This window comes from Camponotus vicinus, unplaced genomic scaffold, assembly GCF_025532165.1.
Source record: "Camponotus vicinus isolate PSW18456_S1 unplaced genomic scaffold, iyCamVici1.0 SCAF_10, whole genome shotgun sequence".
Taxonomy (NCBI): domain Eukaryota; kingdom Metazoa; phylum Arthropoda; class Insecta; order Hymenoptera; family Formicidae; genus Camponotus; species Camponotus vicinus.
In genome coordinates this window covers 12,576,943-12,600,096 of record NW_028141946.1, presented here as the reverse complement: position 1 = coordinate 12,600,096, position 23,154 = coordinate 12,576,943, and the positions used below count along the sequence as shown (strand labels likewise).

General features: G+C 34.7%; 2 protein-coding genes and 1 long non-coding RNA gene across 3 annotated transcripts; all 3 read right to left on the bottom strand.

The window, feature by feature from the left end:
• Positions 1 to 1,540: 1,540 nt before the first annotated feature.
• LOC145960069 (uncharacterized) lies at positions 1,541 to 3,139 on the bottom strand. Its single transcript, XM_083079341.1, has one exon. The coding sequence runs from the start codon at positions 3,137 to 3,139 to the stop codon at positions 1,541 to 1,543; it is 1,599 nt and encodes a 532-aa protein (XP_082935467.1).
• Positions 3,140 to 3,915: 776 nt separating this feature from the next.
• LOC145960068 (uncharacterized) lies at positions 3,916 to 5,877 on the bottom strand. The gene has a single exon (XM_083079340.1). It carries the CDS (start codon positions 5,875 to 5,877, stop codon positions 3,916 to 3,918), a length of 1,962 nt encoding a protein of 653 aa, XP_082935466.1.
• A 13,040-nt stretch (positions 5,878 to 18,917) lies between these two features.
• Positions 18,918 to 19,956, bottom strand: LOC145960789 (uncharacterized). The gene is made up of 4 exons (XR_014435468.1): positions 19,873 to 19,956; positions 19,685 to 19,769; positions 19,184 to 19,280; positions 18,918 to 19,093 (listed from the first exon to the last, which is right to left on the bottom strand). It is a non-coding gene; the product is annotated as an uncharacterized LOC145960789 (long non-coding RNA).
• Between the last annotated feature and the right edge of the window lie 3,198 nt (positions 19,957 to 23,154).

Genomic DNA, 23,154 nt, shown 5'->3' with positions numbered 1-23,154 from the left:
TAATATCACTGTATCGTAGATCTTCGATTAGATCTTATACTTTACCAAGATGGCGTCGTTTTCTAGTCATCGTCAATGCAAATACATACAGTAATTTCATGCTCAGAAATTTCTAGGATAGTAATCCATCTAGTGCAGGCTTCCAATGTTCCAGCCTCGTCTCGTTTTCTACAGAGTATGTGTTATGCATAGTGGTCTCTGAGAGTATCTTGGATGTCGCAGCTGGGGCGTATTAAACTGCGTGTAATCTTTCATCGGACCTATTTTTTGGTCGCAAGACCGCAAAATGGATCTAAAACTCGTTGCGATCGATGTGCTGTAGAGCACCTATGTGCTGAAAGCACCTATGTGCTGAAAGCACCTATGTGCTGAAAGCACCTATGTGCTGAAAACATCTGAGAAAATAAATATGACACAGTTAAATCACTAATAAGTCGTTAATCCGCAAGGATGACGTGATATCACTCTTCCTTCACACAAAAGGAAAAAGATAATGCGAGCAGGAAGCAGGAAACTCATCCCCACTCTTTGTCAACAGGCTGTGTGGCCCTCTGTGTCCAGAAAGAGCCCTGCGCTTTAGATTATCGGCGCGGTAAAGTTATTACCGACGCAGTGATCTTTTGATTATCGACTTTAAACATTCCGCCCGCCTTCGTTAAACTCTTTTAACGAATAAACTACAAAGAATCCTGATTGACAGGCAGTGAACATACTTTGTGGATGGAACGTTTAAAAGTAGAAGTTTGAGTGCGTACAACGCGAGTGAGTCCATCAGTTCCAGGATGTGTCTGAACTATGCGTCCAAGTGGCCACTTTGAGGGGGCGTTCGTCAACTACTAGTACCAGAGTTCCAATTATTAGCGACGGGAGTGCCTTGTTCCATTTATAGATTGCGTGATAACGTTGTATACATTCTTTAGACCAACAGCTCCAGAAACTCTCTATCATCTTACGAATAAGTTGCCATCGCGACAATCGTGATATATTGAGATGTTCAATAGAAGGTTCGGGAATGATAGTGGATGCACAATCCAGCAAAAAGTGACCGGATGTTAGCGCTTGAAGGTCATCTGGATCATCCGTTAAAGTATTCAATGGTCTGGAGTTTAACACCGCTTCAATTTGAGTTAGAAGAGTGTTGAACTCTTCATATGTAAGTAGTGTATTTCCAATTACTCTTTGCAGATGGTATTTTACAGATTTAACCCCCACTTGCCTCCCACTTTCCACCGAAGTGTGGAGCAGAGGGGGGATTAAATCTCCATTGAGTTCCGTCATTAGCTAATAAGGTAGCCAATTTTTCTGCTTCCTGAGTCGATGAGTTAAACAGTCGACGTAGTTCAGCGTCAGCACCCTTTAAATTCGTACCGCAGTCACTTGTCAGTGTAGCGCAGATACCTCTTCGAGCTGTAAACCTTTTATACGCAGCTATAAATGCTTCAGCAGTGTAGTCCGTCACAAGTTCTAGGTGAACAGCCGAAGTCGAAAAGCAAACGAATAACGCGATGTAAGCCTTGTATGATTTTGCATTCTTGGCTCTTCATGTTTTGATGACAAATGGGCCTGCGTAATCAATGCCAGTATGCGTAAATGGTTCGGTTGGCAGTTGACCCATTAATTGTTGGGCTCTTTTTTTTCGATATCTGGCACATGGTACACACTTGAGGATAAAGGATTTTACAGGGTTTCTACCTCCGATTATCCAGTAATCATTTCGTAGGAATGTCAAGGTTAGTTGCGTTCCACCGTGTAATGTTTGTAAGTGCGCATCTGCAATAATGAGATTGGTTAAAGGGGACTCTCTCGGTAAAATTAAAGGGTGTTTTGCTGATGGTGGTAATAGTGAACGTTGTAGTCTACCCCCTAAGCGTAGAAGACCGTCGGAGTCCACAAATGGTGTGAGTCTTAAAAGTGGGTTTGAAGCGGGCAACGATTTACCATTCTTTAGAGTGTTGAGTTCATGACAAAAATATAATCTTTGAGTTGATTTTACCCAAAGCATTTTAGCTTTTTCTAATTCGTCAGTAGTTATTGGAGATGATGGAAATGTTGAAACTCCTTTAAATCTCGAGACAGTTCGTTGACATTGAACCGTAATGCGAAGAAGTCTATTTAAATTTGAGTATCTATATACAAGGTCCCACTGTTTCGGTGAATTGTGTATAACGTTAACTTTAGCAGGTCTCTCTTCTAACGGCTCTTGTTGAGGAAATAGTGAAGGATTGGAAGGCCATTCCGTTGAGGGTTGAATTAGCCAAGATGGACCATTCCACCAATCAGTGCGTTCTGAAAGTTGAGACGGAGTTAATCCTCTAGTAGCTATATCTGATGGATTCTCGGGACCAGGCACAAATCTCCACATTGCTTGAGGCAGAGTATCTTGGATGAGACAGACTCTGTTGTGCACAAAATCTTTCCATCTTGATGGATGATTAGATAGCCACGTAAGAGTAATCGAAGAGTCAGTCCACATGTAGATTGGGATGTTTTTTATTTCTAGTAGTTGTAATAATTGTGAAACAAGTTTCGTTAGTAAAACAGCTCCGGATAATTCCAAGCGGTATATAGTAAGCCGTTTAAGTGGAGCTACTTTTGTTTTTGAAGCCAAAAGTAAAGCGGTCACTTCTCCTTTATTGTTAATAGTTCGTAAATATACTACGGCAGCTATAGCTTGTTGGGAGGCGTCACAAAATCCATGCATTTCAATAACGCAATCGGATTGATATCCCATCCATCTAGGAATGGTAATCTTCTTTAAATCTTGTAAATTATTGACAAAATTTCTCCATTTCCTTATTAGAGGTTCCGGTAGTGGATCATCCCAATTCAATTTGAGAGTCCACAATTCTTGGATAAGGATCTTGGCAGTAACAATAATAGGAGAAAGAAATCCCAAAGGATCAAATAATTTTGCTATGTTTGACAAGATGGATCTTTTAGTTGTTGCTCCAGTAATGTTGAATTTTGTGGAGAATTGAAACATGTCAGTGTTAGGTTGCCAACACAATCCAAGAGCATGCACTATGAAATTGTCATCAATATTAATAGTCACAGAGGATGTGTGTTTATCTGATGGAATTGATTGAAGTACTGCAGAATGGTTACTCGTCCATTTTTGTAAATGAAAACCGCCCGCCATGCACAGTTGAATTAGTTAACTAATAGACTCTTCAGCTTCCTCAATAGTGTCAGCTCCACCAAAAATATCGTCTACATATCTTCCCTTTCTGAGTATAGGAACTGCTAGAGGATATTTATGACCCTCATCTTCTATGAGTTGCTGGAAAACTCGTAATGCTAAATAGGGAGAACAAGCTAACCCGTAGGTAACTGTTGTCAGTTCGTAAGTGAGAAGTCCTTTCACTGGATCCATCCATAAAATTCACTGAAAGGCCCAATGGTCTGGATGCACCTTTATTTGCCTGAACATTTTTTCTACATCTGTAGAAAAGACGTACCGAAATTTTCTAAACCATATAAAAACTTCAAAAATTTCGGTTTGCAATTTAGCTCCTGTATGTAGTATTTTATTCAGCGAATATCCCGATGTCGTGGGACTGGAACCATTGAATACTACCCTTAATTTAGTGGTGAGACTTTGTTCCCTCCAGACGCCATGATGTGAAAGATAGTAAACATGCGGAGGGGGTATTTTATCGTTGGCAACCATTTGCATGTGTTGAAGTCGTTCATACTCCTCAATGAATTCCGTGTAACAGCGAGCATAATTATGATTGCTCTGAAATTGTTGACATAGTTTTTTAATTAATCTCAAGGCCTTATAATAGGAATCTCCAAGCAGTCTAACTGGTTGCTTGAAAGGAAGCTGGACTTCGTATCTTCCAGTTTCATCCCTTGAATGTGTAGCCTTGAAGAGATTTTCACATTCTTGTTCCGCTAATGAAAGGCGTGTTCTTATTGTACAAAATATTGTTCTTCTTGAGTCCAAAATTTTCGAATTAGCTCGTAAAGATCATCATTAACAGTAATGTGAAAACCGTGTGCAGCCGTCTTTATAGCTGTGTCTTGAAGGGGACCAGAAACTATCCAGCCTAGTTTCGTCTGTTGAGCGATGGGCGAATTTATCGGTCCTTTTTTAACTCCTTCGTCGATCAATTGTCCAAAGATATCAGCTCCTAATATCATGTCTATATTGCTGGAGGTATAGAAGCATGGATCTGCTAGTTGTAACCCGTTTAAATAGTTTAATGTACATCGTTTAATATTAACGGAAGGAATAAATGTCGTCAATTTAGTTAGAATGTGAGCGGATACTGTATACTTAAATTCAGACTCAAAATGTGAGGTAAACATAATGGAGGTTATTCCTTTTGTTCGGACGGCTTTCTGTGCTCCTATTCCTAAAAGAGGGATATGAGATTGTTTACGAGGCAAGTGTAGTCTTTGTACAAGTCGTTCTACCACTAAAGATATTTCAGATCCAGGATCTATAAGGACTCTTGCTGTTGATGTCATACCTGTTTTTGTTATGATCTTTACCAATGCGGTTGCTAACAGCACACTTGGCATATTAATTTTCTGTTTAATTGACGAATGCAATACCTGTTTATCCTCTTGTTGAGAGGTTGCTTCATGAGATTCCTTGGAGGGATTTCTGGCTTTCGTTTTCAGATTGTATGCTTGATGTATTGTGGTGTGATGTTTCGCTGCACAATTTTGACATCGTTTTGTAGATTTGCATTGAAGGGCCCGGTGTGGCCCTAGACAGTTATAACAAAGTTTGTGTTTCTTTATGAGTTCGATACGCTGTTGTGAAGTTTTGTTAAAATATTGCGGACACGTTCCCACGTAGTGTTTCTCAGTGCAGATAGGACATTGTTTCTGAATAAGAGCACTACTCTCTCCCGATTTACTATGATAGTGCGCTTTAATAGAACTCTGGTGTGAAGAAGACATGATTTTCATATTGCGTGATTTCTCATAAGCCTGTAACGACAGTAATCGCGTTACGAGGAATTCTTGAAGCTGAGCCCACGTGGGCAATTCCTTTGAAGAGCCAAGATGTTGCTCCCAGGCTTTAACAGATTCAGAATCGAGTTTCTGTACAGTGAGAAAGACTAAAAAATCATCCCATGTCGATACAGGACGTTGTAGATTTTCTAAGGTTCTATAAATTTGCATGATGTGCATGTAAAGTTTTTCTAATTCCGCTGCGGATTCCTTATTAACGCGTTTGAGAAATAATAATGAATTTAATGCTGCGTTGACTAATAAACGTTTATTTTCATAAAACGAGATTAAAGCTTCCCACGATCTTTGAAAATTATCAGCAGATAACATCGTATTTTTTAGTAAAGGGGCCGCGGAACCGGTTAAGCTGGTTTTTAAATATTGAAGCTTTTCTACTGATGTCAAAGTAGGATTAGAGATTACAAGAGAATTAAATAGGTTTTTAAATGACAGCCAATCGGATGGTGTGCCATTAAATTTTGGCAAATCAATTCGTGGAAGCCGAGCATGATGATAAAAAACTGGGAGTCTTGATGAAGTTGCTATCGATTGCGAAGAAGTGCTTGGATGCTTGCTTACTTGGTCATGTTCAGTCAATGAATTCAATTTCTCAATAGTTTCAACGTATTGTTCGTGAGTCGTTGCGAAAAGATTATTTACAAAATAAGAATGACCTTGTAATGTAATTTTTTCCTCATCTTTCAATTCATTTAGTGCGATAGTAATGGCTTTATGTTCAAGAACAAAACGTTCCCAATCATCCTTTAATGTAGAGAGGCGAGCATGCAATCTCTGAGGTGTTACATTATTTAATCCACTCTTAATAAAATTGTCATAAGATTGACTGACAATATCAGCTAGTGCAAATTGTGACTCGATATGATTATAAATGTGACTGAGCCTCATCCTTCTTGTCGCTCACTAGGATCCGGCTCGAAGGACCAAAATGTTTGAAAGTTAAATAACCTTTTGAATGGATAAGAAAAGAAAATTTTGTATACGTGCTTGACACAAACAAAAAAAAGAATATTGCGAGCGAAAGTAGGACAAGGTAATGTTAATATTCCAATTAAAAAAAAAATTACATTAGAGAAAAATTGAGTTTATAGTTTACAAAAAAACCTAATCTATATTCTTACAATCTATATTCTTTTTCTCTAGATGGCAGAGTTATATTCTTTGTGTTTGTAAACATTTTATATAAATACAATATAAATAAATAATTATTAGGTGTAACTTTTTTATTTTAAAATATGCAACAAATTGCTCTCTAGGCAGTTGCTCTATATCAATGTACAATTTTATTACGACGCACAGCAGTTCTGTATCGACACACAGCAGCCGTTTTTTACAGGCGCACAGCAGTTCTGTATCGGCGCACAGCAGCCGTTTCTTACAGGCGCACAGCAGCTCTGTATCGGCGCACAGCAGCCGTTTCTTACAGGCGCACAGCAGCTCTGTATTAGCGCACAGCAGCCGTTGTTTTTTACAGGCGCACAGCAGCCTTTGCGATTTTTGAAATTAAAATTAACTTACCTCCGCTTGAAAAGTCGCTCTTCTTCAAAAGTCGCCGTCAATCTTGAACCTAATTCTGTGCAGAAAATTAAAACGTCTTGTATCTTAATAATAATAATTTAGTATAAATGGATACCTTCAAATGCGATAAATTGCAATAAAAAGGTTGCAGAAAAAGTTATTATATTTTTTAGAAGACATTACCATGTTTCTTGATTTTATTATAAAGAGAATTTAAAGACAAATTCAATAATATGTTTTATACAAAGTGTTTTATTTTAATCTTATTAGGCAAATATCAAACAATAATTTTATAACTTCAAGAAATACATAAAATAGCGACTTGAAGGCTTCTGCCTACTAGATGCAGAAAAGACGCGGTAACCAATTATTTTATAACTTCCATGAGAGTGAATGATTAATTTCCACGTCCTATCATAACATTGCAATTTTCACAATACTACACAATATATACAGGGTGGGGCAATAACTCTGTCCACCTGGAATATCTCCGACATTTTTAGAGATATCAAAAAATTGTACTTACAAAAGTTGTACGGCATGAAGAGTGCTATAACATACTAACGATATTTTTTTCTGGGTGGAGGCGCTTTGGAGATTTCAAGGTCAACCTTGTTTTTTTAAATGGGACACCCTATATATTATTGCATATTCTTGTAGCTGACCTCGAGAACTTTCCAAAACACTTATGATAAAGTATTTTACATTAAGTATTTTCCGAGTTATGAGTGAAAAATATGAATATGCAACGAGCAGTTACGTATTTTTTATTTAAGACAACTGTGTGTTTTAATTGCACTAATTGATTCTTCTCATTATTCTGCACATAAAAGTATTAAGGTAAGATTATCTAGAAATGAATATTTTACGAGATATTATGTATTTTAATTCAAAATACTGTAACTTTCAAGTCTCATAACTCGGAAAATACTTAATGTAAAATACTTTATCATAAGTGTTTTGGAAAGTTCTCGAGGTCAGCTACAAGAATATGCAATAATATATAGGGTGTCCCATTTAAAAAAACAAGGTTGACCTTGAAATCTCCAAAGCGCCTCCACCCAGAAAAAAATATCGTTAGTATGTTATAGCACTCTTCATGCCGTACAACTTTTGTAAGTACAATTTTTTGATATCTCTAAAAATGTCGGAGATATTCCAGGTGGACAGAGTTATTGCCCCACCCTGTATAAATACTATACAATATATATAGAAACAATATATAAATACTACACAATATATAAATATACAATATTCTGTAATTGTTTCCATCGAATTTTTATTGAATTTTGTGGCAATTAGTTTTTTTATTCTGTTTTTTATGTGTTTAAAAATGAGAAGAAGAGGAAAACCATTGTCCATTAATATATCAATACAGAAAGTTAAAATATATATTATGCATATATTGTGTAGTATTGTTATAAAATAAAATAATACTACACAATATATGCAAGAAGGTTATCAATGCTTGTGCCACTATTATATATAATGGAATTACTCATTTAAAGAATATATTGTTCATTAATTCAACAATTAAAAATTAATGCATTGTTAATAAAGATATTTTGAATATCTACAATTGTAACGAAAATATTATTAAGTATAAATAAACATTACACACACACACACACACATCATATATACATACACAAGATGTCCCATTTTAAAGGACCTAACTGAATATCTCAAAAATTGAGCTCGACAGACAAAAATGTTTCACATAAAAGTTGTATGATATTTCAAGGGGGCTATAAGATGATACCATTGGTTTAATCTTAGATAGTTTGAAGGTCACGTGAGTCAGCTTCAATTTCTTAAATGAAAACTACTATTTTTTATTATATAATATATATATATATATATATATATATATATATATATATTATATGTTATATATATATATATTATATATAATATATAATATATATATATATTGGGTTGGCCAATAAGTCCGTGCGGTTTTTTCTGACACGTCTTTACAAACACGGCAAAAATTATTGGAGCTGGGCTGGGATATCCTACCGCATCCTCCATATTCTCCAGACCTTGCTCCTTCGGACTATCACATGTTTCGCTGCCTACAAAATTCCTTGAATGGACGGCGCTTTACTTTCGAAGAAGACATCAAACGGCACTTAAAACAGTTTTTCGACAAAAAAGACAAGAAGTTCTACGAGCGAGGAATTATGAAGATATGTGCGGTATATGGTAAGGATGCCGTGAAAGAACGTGTGTGCCAGAAATGGTTTGCAAAATTTCGTTCCGGAAATTTTTCTATCCAAGACGCACCACGCTCGGGCCGGCCAGTTGAGATTGATCAAGACAAAGTAAAGACGTTAATCGATACCAATAAACGCTATACGACGCGAGAGATTGCAGATGTTCTCCAAATATCATTCCAAATATCATATTCATCATTTACATGTAAAAAAACCGCACGGACTTATTGGCCAACCTAATATACATATATATATATATATATATATATATATATATATATATATATTTAATGAACCCAGACAACACATGTCGCTAAAAGATGACTATTAGGCGACTTAAAGATATCTTATTGTCTTTTAGATATCTTTAAGATTCATGTTTTTTCTTTACAACTATGTGTTTTCTTTACATCAGTTTATTTGTCTTATTATTCTGTGCATAAAAGTATTAGGGTAAAAGTAAAATGGGACACCCTGTATATACATATATATACATCCATACGTATATGTGTTTTATATAAAGAAATTATTTTTTCAGATATATTTCACATATATTATAACCTAAATACCTTATATATTTAATAGATTTATTATATTCAGCGCATATATTATAATAATTATATTGAAAAAATTGAATAATGTACACTCGGCAACTAAAATACCTTAACACATGAATTTATGTATATCAAAACATACATTTCTATATATGTATATGCAAAACATAAAAGTATTGATATGATGTGCACAAATTGATATGTTGAGGCATTTTGGTTGCCAAGTGCACAAGATGTGGTGCCTAAATCAAAACAGTAACATATATCTGGATTTTAAAATACAAAGAAATGTTAGAAACAAAAATTTTTTTAATTTAAAGGGAAATATGATATAAGAAAAATTTTCCTTAAGGTCATTTCCGAACTTTAAAGGTTATTAACTATTAGTTAAATAAAACTTTTTATATTTATGTCAAAAGAGAACTTTAAGATAAATTCAATATGTATAAATTAAATTTACTATATGTATAAGTGTATAATGAGATATATATATTTAATGTAATATATTTTTCTAATGTACTTTATAATGTCTGTTTATATTTTTAATATTATTTTTGCAAAATTTATTGCAGTAAATATTCAAAATGTTACCTATAAAAATGTAATTTCTTAATTGCTGGATAAATATAATAATGTATTTAAACAATGTTAACTGTAATAATAACAAACATTAATAATAATTATTCGAATATAACTTTTAAATTTTTTTAGGAAATGAAAATGTTTACAATAAAAAATCATCTATCAACAATAGTTTTTACGAAAGTATACTACACAATATACGTAGAAATGTATTATCAATATAATTATAATACTGTATTATTGTTATATCTGATATTCAAAGAATATATCATTCATTTATTCAGCAATTAAAGATTTGAATTGATATTGATAAATAACATTTTGAATGTCTTTTGCAATAAATAAACTTTGTAATATAATCTCCTTTCAAATTAAACAATTTTCGTTAATATCGTATTTGAAGTCCAATAGAAATAATCGATAGTTTGTTTTAGATACCACCATAACACTATATGTGTATCATTCTTTTATAATTTCCTTCACATATTATGTTTCCTAAAAAAAGGTTTACATTGTATGAATAATATATATTAAAATATTTTATAATATAATATAGAGATTTTAAAATATCAATTTAAGAGTTATAATACCTTAATTTGTAACATTAATTTGTTTAAAAACAATTGTATTTTATAGTATAACATTGAAAGCACATCATTGTTAAATCGTTATCATAAATAATTTTTTAATGTAATAATGTTCTAAGAGTACGTTTATCGCATATAGAATTATTCTTCAATTTACAATTAAAATATTCTGATAGATCTTAAAATATTAATAATGTAATATGATATATGAGAGATTATATTACGAAACCCCAAATATAATCACACATATAAATATAAAATAAAATAAGTAACAGCGCAACTTCTGAAACAGCAATCACAAGAATGCATTGGTTAAATATCAAAAATTTAACATACCTTAAAAATTATTATATTTCTTATCCTCTGCTTTTTTCTTTTTAGTTTTATATCTTCTTATCTTCTTTTTCTTTCCTGTTCTTCTATCTCAATTTATTCCTTTTCTCTTTTTCTCGTCTTTAAGTAATTTTAAGTAGCTAAAAAAATAAATAATTAACAAATTGCTTTAAAAATATGCACATTATTCAAGAAAACTTTTACTTTTACGCTCAACTATCCAACTCGCGTAAAGAGACACGGAGCGTGTTCTTGTTATTTGCGCGGACTTAGCACTAGACCCTACCGCGTCTCTTGATAATAATTTTAATACCTTTCTTTTTTATTTTCTTGTTAGGTTCCTTGTTTTTTCTTCACTTTTGATCACTATTGCACTTTATCACAATATATTTATCACATACAATGATACCGAGTCTCAATTTTAGGTTAATAACTAAATTAGCGCGAAATTATCGTCTCTGTTAGGATGCGTTTAGGGAGACGCTATCAGCGCTAATAGCGTTTCTCCGAAAACATGTAAAACATGGAAAACTACATAATTTATCGATCGGTAATCCGAATGATAAGTAAATCCATAATTGAAATTACACACTACATTATCGATTTTATAAAGATTTATTTTTATTGTCTATGGCTTATTTCTTCATTATTTCACATTTGTATCGAGTTGTAAGAAAAAATGGACAAGTCAAATTCTGGAAGCAAATCAAAGACTTCGAAGGATACAGGAGAACACAAGAAAAGACAAAATACTGAAGAATGGAATAATGTAAGTATATATATATATTTACTATCATCTATTATAACATTTGGAGGTTAGCGAGAAACATTATTGTATCTTGATAATTCCACTTTTTCATTAATTATTTCATTATTCAGCTCTCGTGTAGAAACATGAAATTATAAATACATACAAGACATTTGCATTTTTGATAGAATTATATATGAACTTACAGTATTTGTTCTAAAATATTTAATATATAACATTTTTCCTGTAACACTATCTCTTTTCTATTATATACATTATTATTAATTTTTAGAACTACTATTCTTTATGTAATATTTAATAATTATTAGTTTTTATTTGCTTTTTCATTTTACATCAACAATTTATAATGTATTTATTAAAAACACTAGAGAAAAGATAATAGCATAACAAGAAAGCAGTTATGAATAATAATTACTTTAAAATAAATATCAAGTTTATACATATCTTCTATCTACCAAGTATTACGTTAATCAAAAAATCATTAAAGGCTGCGTTCCGATATTCACTACCAGTACTGAAAATCTATAGTATGTGACGTAAACTATAGATTTTCAGTACTGGCAGTGAATATCGAAACGCAACCAAAGATTATATATACATATATATATATATATATATATATATATATATATAATACTACTATTTCTTTAATAAATTATATATATCCATACACACACGCACGCGCGTGCGTGTGTGTATGGATATATATAATTTATTAAAGAAATAGTAGTATTATATACACGTGTGTGTGTGTGTGTGTGTGTGTGTGTGTGTGTGTGTGTGTGTGTGTGCGCGCGCGCGCGCGTGTGTGTGTGCGCGCGTGCGTGTGCGTGTGTGTATGGATATATATAATTTATTAAAGAAATAGTAGAAAAGAGAGCAGCGGAAAGTAGTATAATAAGAAAGTAGCGAATAATATTATTCTGAAATAGTTATTCTACACTCACCCGCAAAAAAAGCGGTACACCTAAAATTTGAGAAAATTTCATCAAATTTTAAATGATCATAACTTGGTAAATAATGATGATAAAAATATGTTTAAAAAAACAAAATGAAGGCTGTAATGTCCACTTTAAGAATATTTAAGTGGCAATTATGCTCAGCCATTGTTTTCAAAATGGCGGATAAGGAAGTGAAAGGATGTAAAATTGATTATTAAAGGATCGAGTTTGGGACGGTGCACGGCGTAAATCAGGTAACGCAGCCCAATGAGACCAAATGCTCGTGAAAGTGTGGAGTGTTATCTTTAAAATGTTTTTTTACCGAGCTCGATACGATGATTTTTCGCTGAGTTATTCCGAATTTAATTAAAAACGCTCTTTTTTCTTCTTCAATTTGCAGCTCAGCGAATAATTATCGTATCGAGCTCGGTAAAAAAGCATTGTAAAGGTGATACTCCACACTTTCACATGCATTTCGTCCCATTGGGCTGCGATACCTGATTCACGCCACGCACTGGAGCAAAGCGGGAACCTTTATTTATCGGTTTTGTATGCTTTCATTTATCCGCTATTTTGAAAAAAAATGGTTGCACATAATTTCAATTTAATTTAGGTGTGTGTGTGTGTGTGCTCGTTTGTATACCACAAGGATAAGGACCCCGTGGTTCGTCAGCTCCACAGTATTTAAAGACTCCAAACCCTCCTTGTGGCGTGTGTGTGTGTGTGTGTGTGTGTGTGTGTGTGTGTGTGTGCTCGTTTGTATACCACAAGGATAAGGACCCCGTGGTTCGTCAGCTCCACAGTATTTAAAGACTCCAAACCCTCCTTGTGGCGTGTGTGTGTGTGTGTGTGTGTGTGTGTGTGCTCGTTTGTATACCACAAGGATAAGGACCCCGTGGTTCGTCAGCTCCACAGTATTTAAAGACTCCAAACCCTCCTTGTGGCGTGTATGTGTGTGTGTGTGTGTGTGTGTGTGTGTGTACGGGCGCACGCATGTGTGTATTAATAGTGGGTATGACCTCCTCGTGCGCGTATTACCTCATTCATACGATCAGGCATACTCTGTATTAGTCTTTTTATTTCATCCTGCGTAATTGCATCCCATGCATTTTGAAGAACACTTTGAAGTTCTTGCAGTGACTGAGGTGCAGGTACGTGATTTCGTACTTTCTTGCCGAGATTGTCCCACAAATGCTCAATGGGATTTAAATCCGGACTACTTGCTGGCCAAACAAGTCGATTTATGCCAACTTCATCGAGGAAATCAAACACTCTTCTCGCAGTGTGTGGTCGAGCATTGTCTTGCATAAACAAGAAGTTCTCTCCGATAAAGGGTGCATACGGAATAACATACGGAAGGAGTATGTCTTCCACGTATACATCTGCGTTCATGTTCCTGTCAAAAAAGTGCAAATCTGTATGAGCGTCCGCTGAAATACCTGCCCAAACCATCACAGAGCCTCCATTGTGGCTGTACCTTTCACTTACAGTACAATCTGCAAATCGTTCTCCACGACGACGATAAACTCGTTCTCGTCCATCTGGAGAATAGAGACAAAAACGAGATTCATCGCTAAAGAGTACTTTGCCCCAGTCTGCGTAATTCCAGTCTCTATGCGCAACTGCAAAATTGAGTCGAGCTACGCGATGACGACCTGTAAGAAAAGGTACAGCCGCTGGCCTGCGCGAAAACAGATTTTGTTCCGCTAATCTTCTCCGAACGGTGTCAACGGATACATTGCAATTGTGGACATCCCTTAAATTGTTTCGAATTTGAACAGCTGTTCGATGTCTGTCTCTTAAATTTAAAACAATAAATCGGTCATCGTTTTCATTCGTACGTCGAGGGCGCCCAGAACCAGGCCTCCTCTTGAAAGAATTGGTGTCTAAGTACCTGGCATAAGCACGTTGCACAGTTGACACTGACAGATCAAGTGCCTCAGCAACGTATCTTCGACTTCTGCCATCTTCAATTAAAGCAACAACTTGAGCAGCTTTTTCTGGAGTTATCGTTGCCATAATCGAGAAGTAATTTCGAGAAGAAGTAATTAATTATGGTTTCAATAGATGAAGTCGCAAGGAGCAACGCGTCTAGAGAGCTAGCAAATCAATCGCATAACTTGTACTATAGTCTTTCAATGTTTTTTCCGTTTGAGACGTGCTTATGCCAGGTACATTGAAAGACTATAGTACAAGTTATGCGATTGATTTGCTAGCTCTCTAGACGCGTTGCTCCTTGCGACTTCATCTATTGAAACCATAATTAATTACTTCTTCTCGAAATTACTTCTCGATTATGGCAACGATAACTCCAGAAAAAGCTGCTCAAGTTGTTGCTTTAATTGAAGATGGCAGAAGTCGAAGATACGTTGCTGAGGCACTTGATCTGTCAGTGTCAACTGTGCAACGTGCTTATGCCAGGTACTTAGACACCAATTCTTTCAAGAGGAGGCCTGGTTCTGGGCGCCCTCGACGTACGAATGAAAACGATGACCGATTTATTGTTTTAAATTCATTAAGAGACAGACATCGAACAGCTGTTCAAATTCGAAACAATTTAAGGGATGTCCACAATTGCAATGTATCCGTTGACACCGTTCGGAGAAGATTAGCGGAACAAAATCTGTTTTCGCGCAGGCCAGCGGCTGTACCTTTTCTTACAGGTCGTCATCGCGTAGCTCGACTCAATTTTGCAGTTGCGCATAGAGACTGGAATTACGCAGACTGGGGCAAAGTACTCTTTAGCGATGAATCTCGTTTTTGTCTCTATTCTCCAGATGGACGAGAACGAGTTTATCGTCGTCGTGGAGAACGATTTGCAGATTGTACTGTAAGTGAAAGGTACAGCTACAATGGAGGCTCTGTGATGGTTTGGGCAGGTATTTCAGCGGACGCTCATACAGATTTGCACTTTTTTGACAGGAACATGAACGCAGATGTATACGTGGAAGACATACTCCTTCCGTATGTTGTTCCGTATGCACCCTTTATCGGAGAGAATTTCTTGTTTATGCAAGACAATGCTCGACTACACACTGCGAGAAGAGTGTTTGATTTCCTCGATGAAGTTGGCATAAATCGACTTGTTTGGCCAGCAAGTAGTCCGGATTTAAATCCCATTGAGCATTTGTGGGACAATCTCGGCAAGAAAGTACGAAATCACGTACCTGCACCTCAGTCACTGCAAGAACTTCAAAGAGTTCTTCAAAATGCATGGGATGCAATTACGCAGGATGAAATAAAAAGACTAATACAGAGTATGCCTGATCGTATGAATGAGGTAATACGCGCACGAGGAGGTCATACCCACTATTAATACACACATGCGTGCGCCCGTACACACACACACACACACACACATACACACACACACGCCACAAGGAGGGTTTGGAGTCTTTAAATACTGTGGAGCTGACGAACCACGGGGTCCTTATCCTTGTGGTATACAAACGAGCACACACACACACACACACACACACGCCACAAGGAGGGTTTGGAGTCTTTAAATACTGTGGAGCTGACGAACCACGGGGTCCTTATCCTTGTGGTATACAAACGAGCACACACACACACACACACACACACACACACACACACACACACGCCACAAGGAGGGTTTGGAGTCTTTAAATACTGTGGAGCTGACGAACCACGGGGTCCTTATCCTTGTGGTATACAAACGAGCACACACACACACACACCTAAATTAAATTGAAATTATGTGCAACCATTTTTTTTCAAAATAGCGGATAAATGAAAGCATACAAAACCGATAAATAAAGGTTCCCGCTTTGCTCCAGTGCGTGGCGTGAATCAGGTATCGCAGCCCAATGGGACGAAATGCATGTGAAAGTGTGGAGTATCACCTTTACAATGCTTTTTTACCGAGCTCGATACGATAATTATTCGCTGAGCTGCAAATTGAAGAAGAAAAAAGAGCGTTTTTAATTAAATTCGGAATAACTCAGCGAAAAATCATCGTATCGAGCTCGGTAAAAAAACATTTTAAAGATAACACTCCACACTTTCACGAGCATTTGGTCTCATTGGGCTGCGTTACCTGATTTACGCCGTGCACCGTCCCAAACTCGATCCTTTAATAATCAATTTTACATCCTTTCACTTCCTTATCCGCCATTTTGAAAACAATGGCTGAGCATAATTGCCACTTAAATATTCTTAAAGTGGACATTACAGCCTTCATTTTGTTTTTTTAAACATATTTTTATCATCATTATTTACCAAGTTATGATCATTTAAAATTTGATGAAATTTTCTCAAATTTTAGGTGTACCGCTTTTTTTGCGGGTGAGTGTATTATATATTTTAATAGCTCATAGTAGTATGCACTTATACACTGTATAATATTATTAATTACTTATAACTTTTTCAGGATTTTAGTGGAACAGTTAATATAAATGCAAAAAATGAAATGTTGAGACTCAAAATGGCGCAGCTACAAAAACTAGCAGACATGCAAGAACACCTAACTGCTGCTGTTTCTGCAAACAAATTGCAAGAGAAATCCAAATCAGCTTCTTCACAAGGCGAATTGGCAGATCTGAAAAAACAGTTATTAGATATGCAGAAACAATTGACAGTTGTTTCAAAATCGGTTTCTGCACAAAAAGAAACACCGACGACTTCTTCTCATGTAGCTCATAAGCAATTGGCTCCACAAGAAAATCCGCCAGAACAATCGGATCCACAAGAAAATCCAGTTTCGTTGCAACCAACTTCTTTACAGACTCCGACACAACCATCGCACTCAAATGCTTCACTGACTCTAACACAACCGTCAGAATCAATAAAACAAATAAAATGTAAGTATAAAAATAAATTATAAATATGTAACATTTTAATATTAATTTTTTATTGTAGTGAAACAAAGACCTGCTCGCTGGCAACGAGCAGGCAGTCGAGGTCGAAAAGGAAGTTATCGTGGAAAACAGAACAGTGTCCTAACCCGACGAAATAATAATTTAATTAAACTAAAAGTAAGAGATATTAAGAAATAAAAATAAAAAAACGTGACGAAAAGAAAGCAAGTCACGGTCAAAGCTGAATAAGCATAACAAAACGGAGCACGAACCGCGCTCCGGCCCAGGGACACCTCATCCTTTCTGTACCCAACGATATATAAACCGATCACCACGACGGGGTGGCAGAAGAAAACCTGAAGTCATCAACAATACAAGCCGCCGCATTGACTAAGTAAGCTCGCTACGCCTAGCCCTAGCGTATAAGACAAACACAAGAGTAGTGTAAGGCCAGTGTAAGAAGAACGACCGAAATATATTCCTTTACTATCAAGTGCGGAGTGTCTACATTTGTTGCCTGGGTTCTAATCCTTTGGGCGAATAATCTCGAAGGCCCGCCCCCCCACGGCGCGGGCACAACAACAGCATAACTATTAATATGTAGTAAGTCATTTAAAAAAAAAAATTATTTTATTTTTATATATCTTTAAAAAAAACATTATTTATTATATAATTAGATAAATAATTTTAAAATAAAAATAATTTGTATGTGTAAAAAAATATATTTTAATGTTACAGAACACGGATCGAGAAGAAATAATCGATTAAGTCGACTCAAAGATTCGACTTTTGAACACAATGACAAATCCAAACGACATAAAATTTACATTCAAACATACGCATTGAATTATAGCGCGTATATACTGCAATAATTTGCAAAAGCGGCAGTTGCTAATTATTTTTAATTTTTATTAATTTTTTGCCAATTTGTTATTTTATTTTTAACTTTCCATTTTTTGCATTTATCTATTAATATAAAAATCCATGTACACAGAGTATATTTAAGAGCATCCGTTATACATACTAATTGAGTCATCTTTTTGAACTAAGCAATACCAAAAAACACATGGAATTTAACATTCAAACATTTTAATCTTATTATTATCTTATCGAGCTAAGATGAGACGATTCTTACGTCACGTAAATTGCGTTTACGTTTATTCTAACAGAAATAAAATTAATTTGAAAATTGATAAAAATTCGCTATTTTTGTTTCTTTATTTTTTTTATTATATGTAATGTAGTATAATGTTCTTTATTTTTTTATTATATATATTTTATAATGTAGTATATAAAACGTGAATAGGAATAAGGAGAACACAAAAATGCCAGAATATTAATTGTTTTTGCGTATATAATGTTTAATTAATTATAAGCATTACTAAATTTATAATAAGTACATGTGATATATAGAAAACTAAGTTTGCGTTTATAATAATAAATACACATGTAATATATAAACTTTGCGTTTAAAAAAATTATATATAATAAATATATGATACAATAAATATGTTTTATTACTAATTATTAGACATTACTCTAATTAAAGGTATATTAAACTATATATATATATATATTTATAATACATTCATTTTTAAGCACAACATAATATATAATAATTATAATATACTACATTTTTTTATACACTTTTACTATCATTTTTAATTTTATTTAACAATATGTAATTCAAATCTCTTCTTTTGATATGTAATCCAATATGCAATCCAATCCAATTTTCTTTGATTATAAGACTTGCAATCATTACAAATCCAATGAGTGCCCTGGAAGAAAATATAAAAAATAATTATTATATTATTTAGATTATCTTTAAAAAATATATTAATATTGACAATTGTCTATTATATACTAACATCATTGATATACTTTCTCATTGCATCAGGATCAGGATCTGCGACATCAATTATAATAATTTTTTTTAAAATCATTAAATGCAACCTCTTTATTGCTCTGAAAAAAAAGGAAACAGAATTATCAAATATGTTTGATGATTTTAAAAGAGTATATTAATGTTGACAATTACTTGTGTGTGTGTGCGTGTATATATATAATCTTTAAAAATAGTGTAAGAAATGTAAGAAATGTAAGAAATTATAATCTTCTATTTGTTTTGATTTTAGAATAATTAAGAAGCGTTTGATATAACGTAGAAAAACAAGATACTACAATAAAATATGTCAGCAATGTTATAATATATATATATATATATATATATATATATATATATATATATATAATATATAGAAAACAGAATTATCAAATTTGTATATTTCTTACACTATTTTTAAAGATTATATTAATATAATATTATAAAAGTATATAAAGTATAATGATAATGACATATGTATAATTACATATGTATTCTGCGAAGAGTTCAGAAAGAGGTCAGATATAAATATATCTCTTTTATGTTATACGAAACACAGCTTCTTAATTATTCTGAAATAAAGGCAAATAAAAGATAAATATTATTTCTTACACTATTTATAAAAAATATATTAATATAATATTATAAGAGTATAAAGTATATAATGACACTTACTTGTGTATTAGCATCGCTGACATAGTTTTGCTGTTATATGTTCGTTGTAAATAAATATTAATTTCAATATTTGTCAACCTGTTTGTTGCAAATAAATATTAATTTCAATGTTTGTCACCTGAAAAATCGAGATAATTACATACATAGATACATACATAGAATAATATCTATTCTGCGAAGAGCTCAGAACAGAAAATATAAATAATATATAATATATACAAATAAATATAATTTCATTATAAATACTTATCCTTTTGTTATATTAATATTAAAAAATATTGCTTTTTTTCACTCAACACTCAATGTAGTTCTTAATAATAAAATAATAATAATTAACCTATGATACTGTCAAAACCAGGTTATAAACTGCGAGCAGTAAACAACCATGGAGCATCGCTAGCGCAATCTTATGTCGACTGCGTCAACCGTACAAATTTTGAATTGTGCGCTTGCGCATTGGGGATTTGAGCGTTGACCAAGGAGATGTTTCTTAAATGAAAATTTTCCTATTTCGATTTTGCGTCGTAATAGCTCCGTTTCTAGAGCACGTAGCGCAAAAACAAAAACACTTTTATTTCCGAAAAGACGTTATTATATAATTTAGACTCAAGCTATCGATTAAGTCTAGTAAAAACTCGATCCGTTCAGCGGATATATAAGAAATGAAAATATCAAGTACGCTCAACTATCCGACTCGCGTAAAGAGACACGGAGCACGTCTTGATGCTTGCGCGGATTTAGCACAAGACACTACCGTGTCTCTTCATTAAAATATATAAAATATGTGTATAAAAAATATAAAATTTATTAAAATATAAAAATATATAAAATGTATAAAATATAAAAATATATACATGGTTATGTACAAAATATACAATTAATAATAAACAAAATATACATTTATTTACAAAGGTATTCTATAATGTCCCCACGGTAACGTATCGGTGGTTTCGGGTACGATATACCGCTTATCGTTGTACGGACTCAGAGCAATTTTCGTCTCGCAGATCGTGTATACTTGGTGCAGTTTAGATCGTATACACGACTGCTGACGCGTCATTTCAATTCCTTCGTTTAAACACTGCGTGTAATCGTCAAATGTTATCGTTCTCGCGACAACGTTACTCTTGACACCTTTAACTTTCTCCGTGTCCTTTTTCCCATTCACTCGTAACGCGTACATCTTTGCTCTGAGCCCGACGAATTCGGTCATTATGGCGCCGTTGTTTTCGTCCTTCATCAGGCCCGGTACCTTTTTATTTACAAGCGGTATACCGTACGCATTATCCACCGCATAATCGCTCGTGTCGAATCTGACGATATCACACTTCATATTCTCATACACATCCGTGCACTCAATGTGATATATGAGACTATCCGTATCGGTGTACATTACCCGGCATTTGTCGCGATTCATTGGCGTCATATACTCGTGATGAAATTCGTACAAACATGTCTTGGATATGTCGAGTATACACATACCCACGTAAATCGGTTTGTAGAATTTCATCTCGAGTTTGCGCAATTCCACAGCTATTAAGTTTTCCGAAAAGACGTTTCTGTTGTGGAAATTTGGCTTTGCGATCATTGCCCCTGCGCCGTACCGCCTGTCCCAGTGCGTTATGAGCCTAACATCTACACGATTCCGCACATTTTCCATCGTTTTGCCAAATACCGCATTGTTCATCAATTTGTATAAATTTTTTTCGAAATCATTTTTAGCCAATGTTCTAAAATGTATATTTAGTTCTATGTAATTTCGAAGCCATGGAGATTGAGAAAACTGTAAAATTCGGTGTATTTTTGTAACGCGAAGACCATGACGCGTACACTGCTGCAGGTTGCGGTAGTGTATCACGTAACGCTTCTTATCGTATAGCGTTGCAAGCAGTTTGAGCTCTCGCTTGCCAGGTGGTTTGTCGCGTGTCGGGCAAAACGGTAGGTCAGTGTGCGCATCGTGAAGATGTTGCGGATTCTCGAGATCGACTTCGAGGATATAGCCTGTAGGCGAATCTAGCGCGATCGATGATACGTTAAAATTGGTCACGTCATCGACCCATCGAAAATCGGCGTAAGGCAACGGTTAACACATTGCCCATCCGTACAAGTTATTTACATCGAAATACATCAAGTATGACGATGGTTTCGATGGATCGTACGACTCCATGTACTTGTTATTAGCACGAGCGTATCTGTTGGAACATTGACTCAGACCGCCGCGTATACCACGTTCGATGAACATAACCATGTCGATGTCAGTAAGCAACTCGAACGTAATTTTCGTATGCTTCAACATGGCATCCCACGTATATCCGGGGAGAGTATAGTAATACGCGAGGTCGAGTCCGTAACTTTCGATACATTTATCTCGAAAGTTTTCGAAAATGTCAGCTAATAACAAGACATCAATTTTGAGGTACAAATCGCTATATTCGCCTAGTGTCCGAATGGAGAATCGGTTCCAGACGTTCTCAGCGTGCGTGTAATCACTCTCGGATACAGTGTCACCGGTCAAGGAACTGTAAAATGATTCGCGCGGTGGTAAACACGTATCTTGCAACTTGTCAACAGAATCGATGTATTCGTACGGAAATACACCTTTTCGCGTTAACAAATTGAAATTTTCTGTTGATAAATTTTGAAATTCTGATTTTAAAATTTTAAGTTTGTCTTTGTCCAAAAATGATGCCAATTTGTCGAGACTCGATGCGAGAAATTTGAATGAATCGATGAAACATAATTTTATATGAATTTTTGATTCTTCTTCCATACAAACATTTTTGGTAAACGAAATATATTTCTCTTTTGTTATCGGAAGTAACTCGACTCTCCTTCGAATGCTGTAGCTATTTCCTCAATAATGAAATGCGAATCGTAACCGGATAAATTGTGAAAAACTATCGGAATACAAAAAGATTCTTTATAATTTAAATTGCAATTTGAGTGTGCGGGACCTCTGTACCGTCCGGTCAGATGGCAATGATCGCGAACGCGTGTATCGTCTTTCGCGAACGATTTTTCGCATATATGACACTGAGTGGCGCTATGGAATTTCTTCCACTTTTCGGACGTCAAATCTACCATAGGGACACTTGTTTTTAAAATATTTTTTACACGTAACGCTAAATTTTTAAGATCTTCAACGAACCATACTATACAATCGGCACTGCGACGCGAATGATATGCCGATAACGATTCGTCGAACGAACAATGTACATAGTAAGCTGTGCTAAATACTTGGTGATGCTGGCACAAATTTCGCTGTTCTTCCTCCGTCTTGGC

Excerpts from the sequence above, each read along its gene's own strand:
- LOC145960069 (XM_083079341.1), bottom strand. The coding sequence starts at position 3,139 with ATGGCGGGCGGTTTTCATTTACAAAAATGGACGAGTAACCATTCTGCA.
- LOC145960068 (XM_083079340.1), bottom strand. The coding sequence starts at position 5,877 with ATGAGGCTCAGTCACATTTATAATCATATCGAGTCACAATTTGCACTA.